Raw genomic sequence first — 13,620 nt, 5'->3', positions numbered from 1 at the left:
CACGCCGGTGACTGTCCGCCGGTGGTTTGCAAAAGCAAACGTGTGCAAAGAAAAAAAAAATGTTCAAAGAGAAACTATCATCTATCCACCCACCCACCGTCCATCTATCACTTCCTGTATTGCCCTAAAGCTCCCGGGTTATGGCACTAGTTTGCGACCGATTTCTCGCTTCTGAGCACCCACTGGCAAGCCCCAGCCATGCAGGTGACCAAGCACCGGACCTGCAATGCACTGCTTTCAAAAGCGCTCACACAAGTACACAGGTCATGCATAAAGCTCTGCTCTCTGGGTTGGGAGAAGAAAGGGGTGGCAGGGGGGGTGGGGGGGGGAGTTGGGAGCTTGGCCTGTTGTCAATTGTTGTTGTTTTGTTTCTCCCCCCCCCCCCGCCCGCGCCCCCCCCGCGCCCCCCCCCCCCGTTAGGCTGGGTGGGCTCTGTGTGGACACAATACAGGCTAAGTGCATCTGGACCTCAAGTCCCTCAGCTCCCGGACCAGGGGCGTCTGGAGGTTCGGGCTAGGCCCACGCCGGTTTGGCTAAGAGTTACAGATGCTTATCTTGCCCTGGAGAGCCCCCGCCGGAAGAGGAGGGCGCTTTCCGCAGTGGACGGGCAGGAGCATTCAGCCGCATCTTCCAGTTCTCTCAAGCAGAGGAGTGTGGAAGCACCCGGCACCCCTTTGTAGAGACTTGGCTCTCTCAGCTCTCGTTTCCACTCACCCACTCCCACAAACAAGCCATCCCTGGAGCAGTCCCAATGCCCAGGATGGCCATATGTAATTTAAGGACCCTTACCAGGACAGGGTGGGCACTGAGGGTTGGGGAGCACCAGTTCTGGCGCCTAAGGTTGGTCTGGGAGAAATCCTGGTCACTATTGTTGCAAACGGTTTGTCCTCCGGAGCCCACCCCCCCAACCCCCGCCCCCCGCTCGCCCGCGCGCCCCCTCCCCGCCCTTAGTCTTTTCTTCCGCTCTGAAGTGGGCCTGAGCAACTCGATCTGATGTACAGTTGCTTTTAGGTGACTGCATATCTGGAAAAGTAAACAGGACTGTTCAAGTCACTTGATTTGTTTTCAGTAAGCAAATAATACCCCAAAGCCTGGCTGTAATTTACCACGAATTAAAATTGATTCTTTTCATCAGGCAAGAAAATAGGAAAATGTGAGATCGTTAATTATTGAGGGAGGCGCTTCTCATTAAAGGGAACAATGTTACAATTCAGCATCTAATAGCAGGAATGTGAATAATAACGCGCCATATTTCAGCCCACTGTCTACACAGAAAAGAGCCGTTTACAAACAACGCAAGCAGCTGAAAGTTACATTTAATAAACACCCGAGATTTCTGTAAGTGGAAAAAGCAATTAGGGCTCTGGGCACACTACCCAATTCTTCCTGGAGCACCCTCTATATATTTTTATTCTCCCTGTCTCTGTCTGTACAAAGGATTTGCAATGGTAGCAGAAACACAATTAGAGAGAAAAATCAGAATTTCAAACCCAATCTGCATAAATCCATCTTTTGGGCTTGTTGCGGGCTCTCCCATCCCACCTCCTATTACAGCCACACCTTATTTCTAAGTCTTGCTCCAAAACTGGATGGCAAACATAATGTGGCATTGTTTATATAGTGGATATAGTTGTAATTTGCATAGCTATAAGGGTTTTGTTTTGTCTTTTAAAGAAACACCCCTCTCCCAAAGTCGTCTTCAGACAGAGATACCAAGTTCTGCTCGGTCTGGGCGCTCTTGCATCAGGAGCTAGAAGCCGGTTTCCTGGTCTTTAAAGGCTCTTTGTGCTTCCTTAAAAAGGGGGAAGGGAGGAGGGTAGAAGAAGAAGAAAAAAGATTTCCCTGTGCATCGTCCCTTGGCAGGCTCTTGTACAAAATTCAATCTCTATTTTTTATGAGAAGTAAACTGTCTAAATAAATTTTATTAGGGGCAACCAATATATTTTCTGGTCGCTCCCTTTGTTCCAGTTCTACGTGTGTGTAACAATCTAAAACCTATTTATTGAGGAAAAATCACTGGATCCGTCATAGAAAATCCTTTTACTTTGCTTTGAAGTGATTTCTGAAGACATTCTTGTCATTCCGAAGATTTGGGGGCCATTGCGTTAAAGGCTCGCCTTGTTAGGGACTTCAGTTCCCATGATCATGTGGGAAATGCTTTGAATTATCAACAGCAACGGGCCTGACCGGCACTTTCCCGGCTGCCCCAGGAACGTGAGACGATGACGGGGAATAAAACTCTGGTAAATACATCTCAGGCGCTGCCCAGGTGGATTCAGACATTGGCCAAACCGAGTTGCAAAACGAGGACACGGAGTGGGGGCGAGCATTTCGCACCCAGACTCTTTGCTTCCTCGCCACGCCTGCTGGCTGCCAGCTCCCGGCTCCAGCTCCAGCTTGCTCCCTCCCCACCTCAGGGTCCCCAAGCTGCCCCCTCACCCCCTCCCACCCTTAGATTTCCCTTTTTCCTTTTTTCCTCTTTGCTCTCTCCCTCCCTCCTCTCTGAGGTGCTTATGCTCTGAAGTCTTGGAAGAAATGATTTAGTTTGTTTATACTGCTATAAAAATCAAGACCAATAGAAAAGTCATAAAATGAAGCGGGCTATCAATCACGCCGCAACATTGTTATTCAGTGGTTACTAACAGAGATGGATAATCCTTTGATTTTGTCCCATTGTTATTACTCTGATGTGTCTTCACATTAACTATTACACATTTATTTATCGACCTGAAAGATACAACAAAACAGAATATACGAGCGAGTGCGTGTGGCAGGACGCGAGGCACCGACTGGCAGCAGATGCAGGGCTGCTGCGAGACCGGGACATCAGCGCTAGTGAGCACACACACACTTGTAGGCTCGAGGCCCGGTTCTCTTCCCCGGTGACCTCTCAAGCCTCTCACTTAAAGCAGCGGGGTCACCGAAGTACGGGACTCGTCTACCCTTTCAGGGTCCCGCTTCCCGACTGCTTCTTTAGCCGCTTGTCAGACTTTCAGGCCTGAATACCCAGAAACCCCCACCCTGGTGGTTCGAAACCCAGGGCCAGCCCCAGGTGCGTGCTCAAGTGCCAGGTCCTGAGCGCACAGCCCCGCCCTGGGCCGCTGAACTGTCCGCTCTCGCTGCTGCGCACCCACCCGCTGGAGCTGTCAAATTTGGGGGTTTTGTGTAGAGAAAACCAAACTGCTATCAGATGAGGCTCAGTCCCAGGCAAAACCGTTCTGCATAGGGCACCAGGCGCCTGCCGAAAGCCTCAAGGCTCGCAGGCGTGCTGCAGGCGCCTGGGCTCCGCCTAGCGTGCATCCCGGGCTTCGGCCCCAGCTCCAGCTAGGCCGCCTTGGTACCCGCTGCTGCGGCTGCAGCCTCACCGGGTCCCGAGCTTCCGGGTGAGCGGCGTCCAGCGCTCCGAGACACCACCAAAACCGAAACCCTGCACTCACAAGCGTGTCTGCACCAGTGCGGACGTGCACGCTCGTGTGTATGTGTGTGTGTGTGTGTGTGTGTGTGTGTACCGAAGGACTTTGAAAAGGGCCGAGGAAGAGAAGGAGGAAACAAAACTGCTCCAGAGTTGCTTCGCCGCGTCCTTTGTCTCCTTCCTCTTCCCTGTCACACACACGCGGTAAAGGACACACACACACACACACACACACACACACACACACACACACCCTCTCGCATCTGCTCTCGGGCAGCATTTCCAATGTTTTGTGTAAGTCAATTGGACGACGAACAAAAAAAGCCATTTGTTCGGTATTATTTAAAGCAGACTTCAGAGGGCCACCCTTTTGTGGGAGCTTTATTTGCACTAAATGAATAACCTTAATTGCATCACTCTCGAATTAAAAATCAATGTTAATCAAGTTGGGAGTAGTAAATATCAGTTTTCATTTTGCCTTGGGTAGAGGGCATTTTTCTTGTGTTGCAAATAAAAATACAAGTCAAATAACTTTAAAGGGGCATCATGTTCTGCTGCAAATACAATTGAAACGGATTGTTTGGGAGCAGATCAGAAACGGTACAGAATTTTGCACTTAATTTCCTCAGTTATCATTTACAATAAGAACCTCTGGGCTTGACAGCCAAGTCTAAACAGTAGTAAATTAGTACAAATTTATACTGATTTTACTCTAATAATCGTAATAAAAGCTTATAGATTTGGCACTAATTACATAAATGCCTAATGATCTTGAAAATTACTCTGGTTAGAAATATATTACTAATCTAAACTTTGTTGTTGGCTGGCTCTGAAAAATCAGGACATTAGGAATGGTTCGCTTCCCTTGTGCAAGAGCACTTTAAACTGTTCAAGTAGTTTAACATATCCAAGAGGAAAATAAAGAGCGTTTAACTTTGTTTACAGCCTTAAGTGGCTCTGGTAGCCTAACTGAACTTAGAAACTTTGACCGAGGCAGGTTGGGAACCCAGGTGAGACTTGTAGGCCCATTGGGCAGGGGGTCGTAGAACGCAGCTTCTGGAGGTTTGGAGGAGGGCATACTTCATGAAGCACCCCCCCCCCCAAAAAAAAAAAGCGGACAGCGGGCCCTGGCAGAGTAAGGGGAACCAACTTCCTCTTTACCCTCTAGGCCTGAGGTGGGATTGGGGCTCAGTAGGCCCCGGGGCCCAGCTGAGGAGTCTGGATCCCTAGCGAGCCTGTAGAGCAGTGGGAAAATGTAGGGTGGCTCTCTAGGCCAGAGCTCGCCCGCCTGGCGTGGTCCAGTGTCGCCTAGCTGGCACTGGCGGGAGGGGGTGGGGGGGGTGGGACCCTTAGGTCATGCGGAGGTCATGCCCTGCTCCGGTGTCTGAACTGCCCGTGTTCCAGGGACATCCCAGCTCTGAAACACAGAGCTGCGCCTGTGAAGCGAGCAAGACAGGACGAGGCAAGGGAAGGTGTGCCTGGAGAAAATCCCAGGGAAGGACTGACCGAGGCTCGGCCCAGAGGCCCAGGGCGAGGCCAAGGTGGCCGCTGCTTGCTTTAGCGGCTGCTGGAGGCTGGAGCTGCCTGGGCTGCGGCCGCCGCCTCCTCCCGGCAGGCGCAGGCGGGCGGGCGGGCGGAGTGGGGGACTCTCCGGGCGCTGACATTTGCAGGCCGCCCTCCTGATTGGTCCCCTCGCCGAGCTGCTCACGGGTTCATTCAACTGTTAAGCACCTCCCCGTCTCTCTAAAGGACATTATAATGCAAGAAGCCCCCTTTTTAACCACAAACCGAATTTTCTTTCATTTAGGTGATCTATATATATCTATATCGTATAGCTTATAGCTTATATCTATTTTAAATAACTTAAAGCCGCTAAAATTTGGGGGGGGAACAGCTTTCGCCCTGGAGCGGTGCGCGATGCTGTCTCATGCCGACCTCCTGGACGCCAGGCTAGGTGAGTGAGCGCCTCTCACCCCGGCAGCCAGGAGAAGCCGGGGCAGGAAATTGTCAATTTGTTCCTTATTTTACCTTAATGCGCCCTAAATGGACTAATTTCTTTAAAAGTAATTGTGCTGTATTAAAGTTTAATTTGATTTAACGTCGTCTTTTAAAAAAAATCTATGGAATATGTAGATCCCAAAACAAAAAGGAGTTGGGGATGCTTGGACTTTTTGTTTTTCTTATTTTTTCCTTCCTCTCTCTCAATTTTTTTTGTAAAGGAGTTCTAGTCAGTGATAATTTGTTTGGAGGTGTTTCTTCCTTTTTACTCTTGTTTGCTTTGATTTGGAATTTCCTTCATCTCTTTTTTTTTTTCCTTTTCTCTCTATCACCTCCTCCTCTAAGTGTGGTTAAATTTGTTTTCTTTAAAAAAAAAATCTGGCCTGAAGGAGAAGTAGCTATATGAAGGTGGATTTGCTAAATGCGTTGGTTGAGAAAGCCCAACTGATCCTCCAGGCATCCCTGCCTTCTGCACGGGACTCGGTGTTGCCAATGACTGCGAGAGACCAGCCGTTTATTTCTCGGGAGAGAAAAGTTGAATTCTCTGAAGTTTGATTCACTGTTATGGCTATAGAGTTTACTTTCTTTAAAGCTATCTGGGTTATCGGGTTCTGGGTTTCCGGCTTGGGAAGCTTTAGTGATGGATGTGACTCCATTTCCCAAACACCTTCTCTGATTTGAGGGGGAGGCGGAGCTGATTTGGGTTTATTTTGAGGGGTGGAAGGCTTGGAGACATATTCATCTTCCCGAAAGTCAGAGGGAATCGGCCAGAATTCATTAGCGCCTGGAGCCGCCTCCGAGGAATCGCTCTCGATTTCCTTTCTCTCCCGCATCCCCCGTCCAAGACTTTGCTCAAGGTTTCCTGGGACACGGGGGATCCAGTTAATGAAAGGACTTCGGGCTGGTTTTATTGCCGGGCCTGGGAATGTTCCTGTGTGGGAGACACGAAAGCCGGAGCTGTGAACCACCGGAGCCGGCTGTGGAGAGAAGGGGAAGGCCAGGAGATGTTATTTCAACCTAGCTGTCCGAAGCCTGGGAAACCGGGCTGAGGACCGGGCGGTTTCCGCAGCAGGGCGAGCGAGCGTGGGCACGGAGGGAGCGGTGGATGGGGCTGAAGCCGAGCCGCTCAGGGAAGACGCCCCGCTCCTGACATCGCCCAGGAAAGTAGTGACCGAGATCCCCTTCCCTCCCCAGGTATGAAAGATGCCGCCGAGCTTCTGGGCCACCGGGAGGCGGTGAAGTGCAGGCTGGGCGTGGGGGGCTCTGACCCCGGGGGCCATCCGGGGGACCTGGCGCCCAGCTCGGACCCCGTCGAAGGAGCCACCCTGCTGCCGGGCGAGGACATCACCACGGTGGGCTCTACTCCCGCTTCGCTGGCGGTGAGCGCCAAAGACCCGGACAAGCAGCCGGGGCCCCAGGGCGGCCCCAACCCCAGCCAAGCCGGCCAGCAGCAGGGCCAGCAGAAACAGAAGCGCCACCGGACACGCTTCACCCCAGCGCAGCTCAACGAGTTGGAGAGGAGCTTCGCCAAGACCCACTACCCCGACATCTTCATGCGGGAGGAGCTGGCGCTGCGCATCGGGCTGACCGAGTCGCGAGTGCAGGTACACCCGGGCTTGGGCTCAGGGGAGGAAGGCCAGGAGGGACGGGAGGACCCGAACACTGGCCGCCAGGTGTTCTGCCCGGCTGCGATCCCGGGCTGTGCACTTCCTGGGTAGGATGAGCTCTCTCTCTGTCCAAACATGGGTGAGGATGATCGACAGGCCCCAGTGGACTTCCTCCTTTGTAGCCACATCCACACCACCCCCCACCAACTCCTTAAAAAACAAAACAAAACACTAGCCCAGCGTTCTGGGGCTGCGGGGGTTCAATGCTCTTCTCCAGAGAAGGAAGCCCCCTTGTCTCCCCAGCAGCTAAGCCCAGCGCTCACCTTGCTCCAGTTCTCACTATTGACAAGCGCTTCATTACCCCGTAATGAGTTTCTATTACGAATTTGGATAAATGAGGGAAATGTCACATTTTACAGAAAACAGGAAAGAGGGGAATTACTGTGAAATGGGTGCCTTTAAAAGAGGGGTGGCATACTCAAACTTCCAAATGTGGTTTTATTCTCTTAAATATCACCCTCTCATCTTTCAAGCAAAATACCCCCAGCTTTATTGTTTTCAAAGGCTTTTGGCTTGGTCTACCAAGGCGCTGGGACTGGCCCAAAATACTGCTATACCACCTAGGAACTCTGGGTTTTTAATTTTAATAAAATAATTTAGATTCCCCTAAGGATGAAGGCAGGAATTGAGCACTGTCTGACTGGGATATCTGACCCGAAGAAGGAACTTTTCAGGCCAGAAAGATTAACCTGTAAAAGAGAAAATAGTTATTGTGTCCTTATTTTTATCCAGCCACCCTCCAAGGTGTAATTATACAGAATCTAGGAAATGTCACTTGTACCTCTTCTGAAACTTGGGGGGGGGAGTATAAGATTAATGAATCCCAAATTCCTTTTCTTTTTCCTTTTCAAAAGACTGACGTATACTATTTCATAGGCGGGCGCTTGAATGAAACCTTGCGCTAAGCCTTGAGCTATCCACGGTGCTGAAAACATTTCGTCGCTACTTTGGACATTTTTATTTTCTGTCCAGTATCCTGGGTGCTAAATTGACTAATTTGTTAAGCCAGTGCTACATGATTTTGTAAATTAACTTTAAGAACTTCAGTTCGTTTACATTTGATTGACCAGGAAATCAGAATTTGTTTTCATTTGGTATTTTGTAGATCGTCTAAACGGGAATACGTACTTTTGTTCTAATAAGAAACAAATATCACCAGGGACTTAAAACAGTCAAATTAACAGATAAATATTCACAATGATTAAGATTTTTATTCAACACGAATCTGGGTGTTTATTAGTAAACTCTGAAAAGCTTGAACGATGGGGCACAGACATTACACATATGAAGAGTACTAATTACATTGTTCAGGTATATTACTGTTCTGTAAATCTTCACCTTACACTCCCTTTTAAGTGTGGGTTCAAACTGTTATAGAAATATGCAATCTCAACACATGCCAATAATAATACTTGATTGTAGGCTCAATGTCGGAGAATAAAAGTTCACAAATTCACTTTTTGTCCTCAAGAGAAATCTTAGCTATTAATTTTTGTTTTAAAGAGTGCAGTGCTGGTCTTAACCTAGACATGTTGGTAATTAGTTCAAATTAAAATAGAACTTAGAATCACAAATAAAATATAATTGGACGGCTGATTTTATGAAAAAAGAAAATGAGGTCTATTAAACTTTATTAGGTCTTCCAAAGGTTAATGGCAGTGATTCTTTTAATAGAAAAAGTTATAAATGAAATAAAATATACACTGTGTGGTAGCTATTTTCAAAAAGTACACAAAAGAATATGCAAGAGGAAAGAGACAAAGTATGTTAATTGTTCTAGCATAATATTCAACCAAAGATAATAGCTTGAGCCTACTGATAGAAACAATTTAATAGAATGGCAATTTCAATATTTTTAAAAAATAATGTTTCATAGTTTAAAAAGTAATCAGATCAACATAACCTTCTTAATTAACATTTCAAAATGATTAACATTATGTAACGTAATGCAAAAATAATTTATGGAAAATGTATTTACTTCACAATTCACTCTACCACTGCTCCTTGACCAAATTCAAATTAAATAGTAATTGGTTTACATTCTTATATGATGAGTGCTTCATACTTTTCTTTATAGTTAACAGATTGCCACACATTCTTTCCAGGATGGGGGCCACCGCACTGATTAAAAATGATCTAAACATTTAACTTTTTGCAATTGTATGTTTTCAAAGATGCTTTTTGTTTTAGACTAAATTACCCAATATACTTATTTTTTTGTCTTTATCTGGACTACATCACACTTTGAAGTATTTACTAAAGCACCTCTACTCATATGGAGGCCAATTCTATGTATGATATTGCTCCCCTTTTCTGGCTAGTGTAATAAAACCATTCCTTTTATAGCATGCCATTATTAGAAACCAATTTCAGAATTATTTATAACCTGGAATGGCTTATTAAGCAGCAATGCGAGAATCATGCAAATTATGCGATCAAATGCAATATAATAAGCATAATCATTAGTCTCTAGCACGGATTAATTAACTTTCAATATTTTATTTACATAAAAACCAAATCAGTGAAATAACTTCTGCACAGTCAGGCTTGCCTTTCAATATTTTATACGAACAAAAATAATGTGCTGTAATTCCATTGACCGTGTCCCCCAGAATGGCCCTGTCACCTGCCACATCTTAATAGGGGGACAAGCTGAGAGTATTTTCTAGTTTTCTAATGGAATGAGAAATTGCATTTTCTTCCTCTCCCAGCACTATTAAAGTGTAATGAATTCGGCCCAGAGTTCACGGCTGGCTGATCGAAATGAACCTGAGATCTAGGCTTTAATACAGCGCCCCAGATTTCCTCCGAAATCTTCACATTAATCATTTGCTGGATTCCAATGAGGTCTTCATAAAGCATTTGCTTCAAGTGTGTGTGGGGGTAATATTCTTTCTTTCTCCCCTTCTTTCTCAATTCTCGAGCCATTTGTAGCTGGAGAATTAAACGGGCTATATATTTTAAAATACATTTACAGTATGTCTATATTACTGTAACAGCAGATATCATGAAAGTGGGTTTTTAGATTCCAACCTCCATTAGATTCTCACTGTTGTATTAAGCATTTTCTGAGGAGAGCTGCATTTCAAACGGAGTACAAAGTTGGATCTGTGGTTAATATATTTCCAGGAGTTGTCATCTGTGCGTTCTGAAAATCTCCCTTAGGTTTTGCCTGCATTTTAACCCGTCATGCTCTAGTTTTCAAGTGGAAACATTCACATTTTAAAAACATATGCATCATAGCTTGGAATGGAGGTGCTCAGAGTCCATGCAGATTTTCCCCCCTTGAATCTCAGTAAACCATGAAACATAAAAAAATTTGTAGCCATCATTTGACTACTAACCCTCAAACATAATTGAGCATGATTTTTCGATTATTCCTCTAATATTTAGTCCTTTAGCGGTGGTTCTTTTCCTTATGTGCATGAGCAGACTCTGGGTTCAGAAGCTTTTTTTTTTTTTTTTCCTGGCAGCAATGTTTGCTCTTGAAATTCTGCTGGGCAGTTTGACATTTTTTTTCCCTCTTTTCCCTTCTTGCTCCACCCCTTCTCCCAAGTTACCACCTCCAAAAACACTGACCCTTTAGGACTCACTAGCTCTTGAGAGTGTTAGGAATTGATCTTGACTCTCTGTTTCAACCTGTTCCTGGGAGGCTGCACGTGAGCTGGGTGAATGTTTTGGACATGGACAAGTGTCGGTCAAGGGTGTATCCCCAAACTAGTGTCGGGTGACTGCTGCAGAGGGTCTTTGGGACATGAGGTCTCCCCACTTTCTTTTCACCTAAGGCCAAAGGCTGCTTAACAGCTCAATCCGGCCACATTGATCCCTTCACCACCATCAAGGGCCCTGCAGGCTCATTAATCCCTGTACCCTGCTCAAGAGGTGCAGCATACTTACCTGTCACCAACACTGGGTTAAGCAGCGTTGCGGGAGATGGTGTACAAACTAGAGAAAGAGCGGCGAGCCAAGTCTCAGGTAAGACAGGAAGACACGGGTGGACTCAGAATTCTAACCTGCAAAGCTAGAGTAAACCAAGAGGACGCCTGCTCGCTCGCACAGCTACAAATTCTTGGTTTACCAAGAACGAAGGTCAATAAGTCCATATTCCCGACACTTCAGCTTGCAAGCAAATACGACACAGATCAGAACATCAGATAAATCACTTTTGGGGTCACAAAAAATGGAGAGCAGGTTGTGTTGGCCAAATTCTAACAGGACTAGTCAAATCTGATCTCTGTCCCACACCATTCTATAGTTAGTATCAGTAGTCATCTGGCTAACTAGATTTTAAACAGAAAGCCTGCTAAGTAAGCGTACCGAAACCCCTTCTCCTTAAAGATAAAATTCAGATAGGTGGACGTGGGAAATTATCAAGGTCAGATAGGTTGTCTATTATTTTATTCAGAGGAATTTTCGCTCTGTGATAGTGAATTTCACATTTGTGGGCACATTTGCCTGGTAGGCGCTGAAATTCCTGGGCCACAATCAGGAAAAAAAAAATAGGAGACTTGTTTGAGGTATATTTTATTAAACAGTTCTTCCTAGATAAAAAAAAAAAGATATGTCCATTGTCCCAGCAAATTTAAATTTGCACTATGACCAGTGAGTTTTAAAGTTGACCTCCTTTCCTTTGTATTGGCCAGAAATTTGCTTTAGTTTATAGCATGAGAGGCGTGTTGGGGTGTGTGTGTGTGCAACTTGCTGGCGTTAGAGGACATGTTATTAGGGATCTGAGGTAAGTTACTGGGAGGCATAGATCGAAGACCCAGGGGTTCAGGATTGTGGCAGCAAGTTCCAGCACACTCGCACTGCAGACAAAGGTGCCCTCAGAGTGTTTTGGGAGTGAGATGGCGAGGAGCATTATGGCAGTTCCACCAAGCACTGAGGGAGGAATCAGAAATCAAGGTGGCAGCAAACAACCCCGCAGCTCAGTGGCTCACTTTGCCACGCGGGTCACTATATTAACCTCTCTGCTCTGTCAACCGTGATGTTAGGGGGTTTCCTTTGTCTTTCGATTTTGAAACTGTTTATGTCATTCGTGGCCTTTCATCAATTTCCAAATTTCCAGTGTTTCTGAAAATTCTATACCCCATCAGTGCTATAAGACATGCTATTAAGCCGCATGGGTACTCATGTTTATCTTCATTTGTACACCTGTGGGTCGAGCCTTGACACATGCCTGCCTGCAGACTGGTGCGTCTAGTACAAGGCACAGGCTGTGCCAGAGCGCAGGGGGTGGTGGACGCTGCTGCACACGGTGGTTATGTGGGGTGCTGTTTGCTCGGTGCGTTCCGCGCCAGCGGGCACCGCTGACTCCAGAGTGCCGGAGTCTGCGGCTTGGTGGCGGCCAAGGGGGCGTCCGTCGTTCGGCGGCGGAGGCGGAGAACCCCCGAGCTCGCGCTGGCCGTGGGGGGCGTGTCGAGCCCGGAGCCCCGGCTCAGCCAGGCGCTGAGTGTCGGTGAGAAGCCGGGCTTCCGGGACTCAAACTAGCCACCCGGGTCGCTAACCTCGCCGGATCTTGTCTCCCCCCCCCCCCCCCCGCAACCTCTCCCCCCCCCCCCCCCCCCCCGGCCCGCTGCAGGTCTGGTTCCAGAATCGCCGCGCCAAGTGGAAGAAGCGCAAGAAGACCACCAACGTGTTCCGCGCGCCCGGCACGCTGCTGCCCACGCCGGGCTTGCCCCAGTTCCCGTCGGCCGCCGCCGCCGCCGCCGCCGCCATGGGCGACAGCCTGTGCTCTTTCCACGCCAACGACACCCGCTGGGCGGCGGCCGCGATGCCTGGCGTGTCCCAGCTGCCGCTGCCGCCCGCGCTCGGCCGCCAGCAGGCCATGGCTCAGTCGCTGTCCCAGTGTAGCCTGGCGGCGGGGCCCCCGCCCAACTCCATGGGTCTGTCCAACAGCCTGGCGGGCTCCAACGGCGCGGGGCTGCAGTCGCACCTCTACCAGCCCGCCTTCCCCGGCATGGTGCCCGCCTCCCTCCCCGGCCCCAGCAACGTCTCCGGCTCGCCCCAGCTCTGCAGCTCTCCGGACAGCAGCGACGTGTGGCGGGGCACGAGCATCGCGTCCCTGCGCCGCAAGGCGCTCGAGCACACAGTCTCCATGAGCTTCACCTAATGCCGCTGCGCGCAGCCCGCTCCGCCCCGGGCGCCCTCCTCCTCTTCCTCCTCCTCCTCCTCCTCCTCCTCCTCCTCCTCCTCCTCCTCCCCTAACCACCCCCCCACCCCCACCCCACACCCCCGGCCGCGCGCGCCGGGCTCCCAGCTCCCCCGCCCGGTGTCCCCGGTCCTCCCCGAGCCCCAGCGAGGCCGCCACCCGAGTTTCCCTCTTCCCACCCATCCCGCCCGGCTGCCCTAGCCCAGCGCTGCCCGCCGCCCCCCAGGCTCCCGCTCGCCCAGGTCGTGCTCGCACCCTCCTCCCGGCCTCGGCCTGGCGGCGTCCCCCCCCCCCCCCCCGGGCCACACTTCGGTCACGACACTCCTCCTCCCCGCCCCCACCACCCCGCCTCGCCCGCGCCTCCCTTCGGGCTCCTTCTCTCCCCAAGCTCC

At 49.2% G+C, this 13,620-nt stretch overlaps 1 protein-coding gene across 1 annotated transcript; it reads left to right on the top strand.

Moving 5' to 3' along the window:
• The first annotated feature begins 4,904 nt into the window (after positions 1 to 4,904).
• Otp (orthopedia homeobox) lies at positions 4,905 to 13,266 on the top strand. The gene is made up of 3 exons (XM_052742839.1): positions 4,905 to 5,366; positions 6,605 to 7,014; positions 12,659 to 13,266. Exons 1-3 carry the CDS (start codon positions 5,330 to 5,332, stop codon positions 13,187 to 13,189), a joined length of 978 nt encoding a protein of 325 aa, XP_052598799.1. The 5' UTR covers positions 4,905 to 5,329; the 3' UTR covers positions 13,190 to 13,266.
• The last annotated feature ends 354 nt before the right edge of the window (positions 13,267 to 13,620 follow it).

Source organism: Peromyscus californicus, unplaced genomic scaffold, assembly GCF_007827085.1.
Source record: "Peromyscus californicus insignis strain IS unplaced genomic scaffold, ASM782708v3 Scaffold_18__1_contigs__length_77618521, whole genome shotgun sequence".
In the NCBI taxonomy this organism is placed as follows: domain Eukaryota; kingdom Metazoa; phylum Chordata; class Mammalia; order Rodentia; family Cricetidae; genus Peromyscus; species Peromyscus californicus.
The sequence above is the reverse complement of the archived record's forward strand: the minus strand, read 5'-3'. Positions and strand labels throughout refer to the sequence as shown.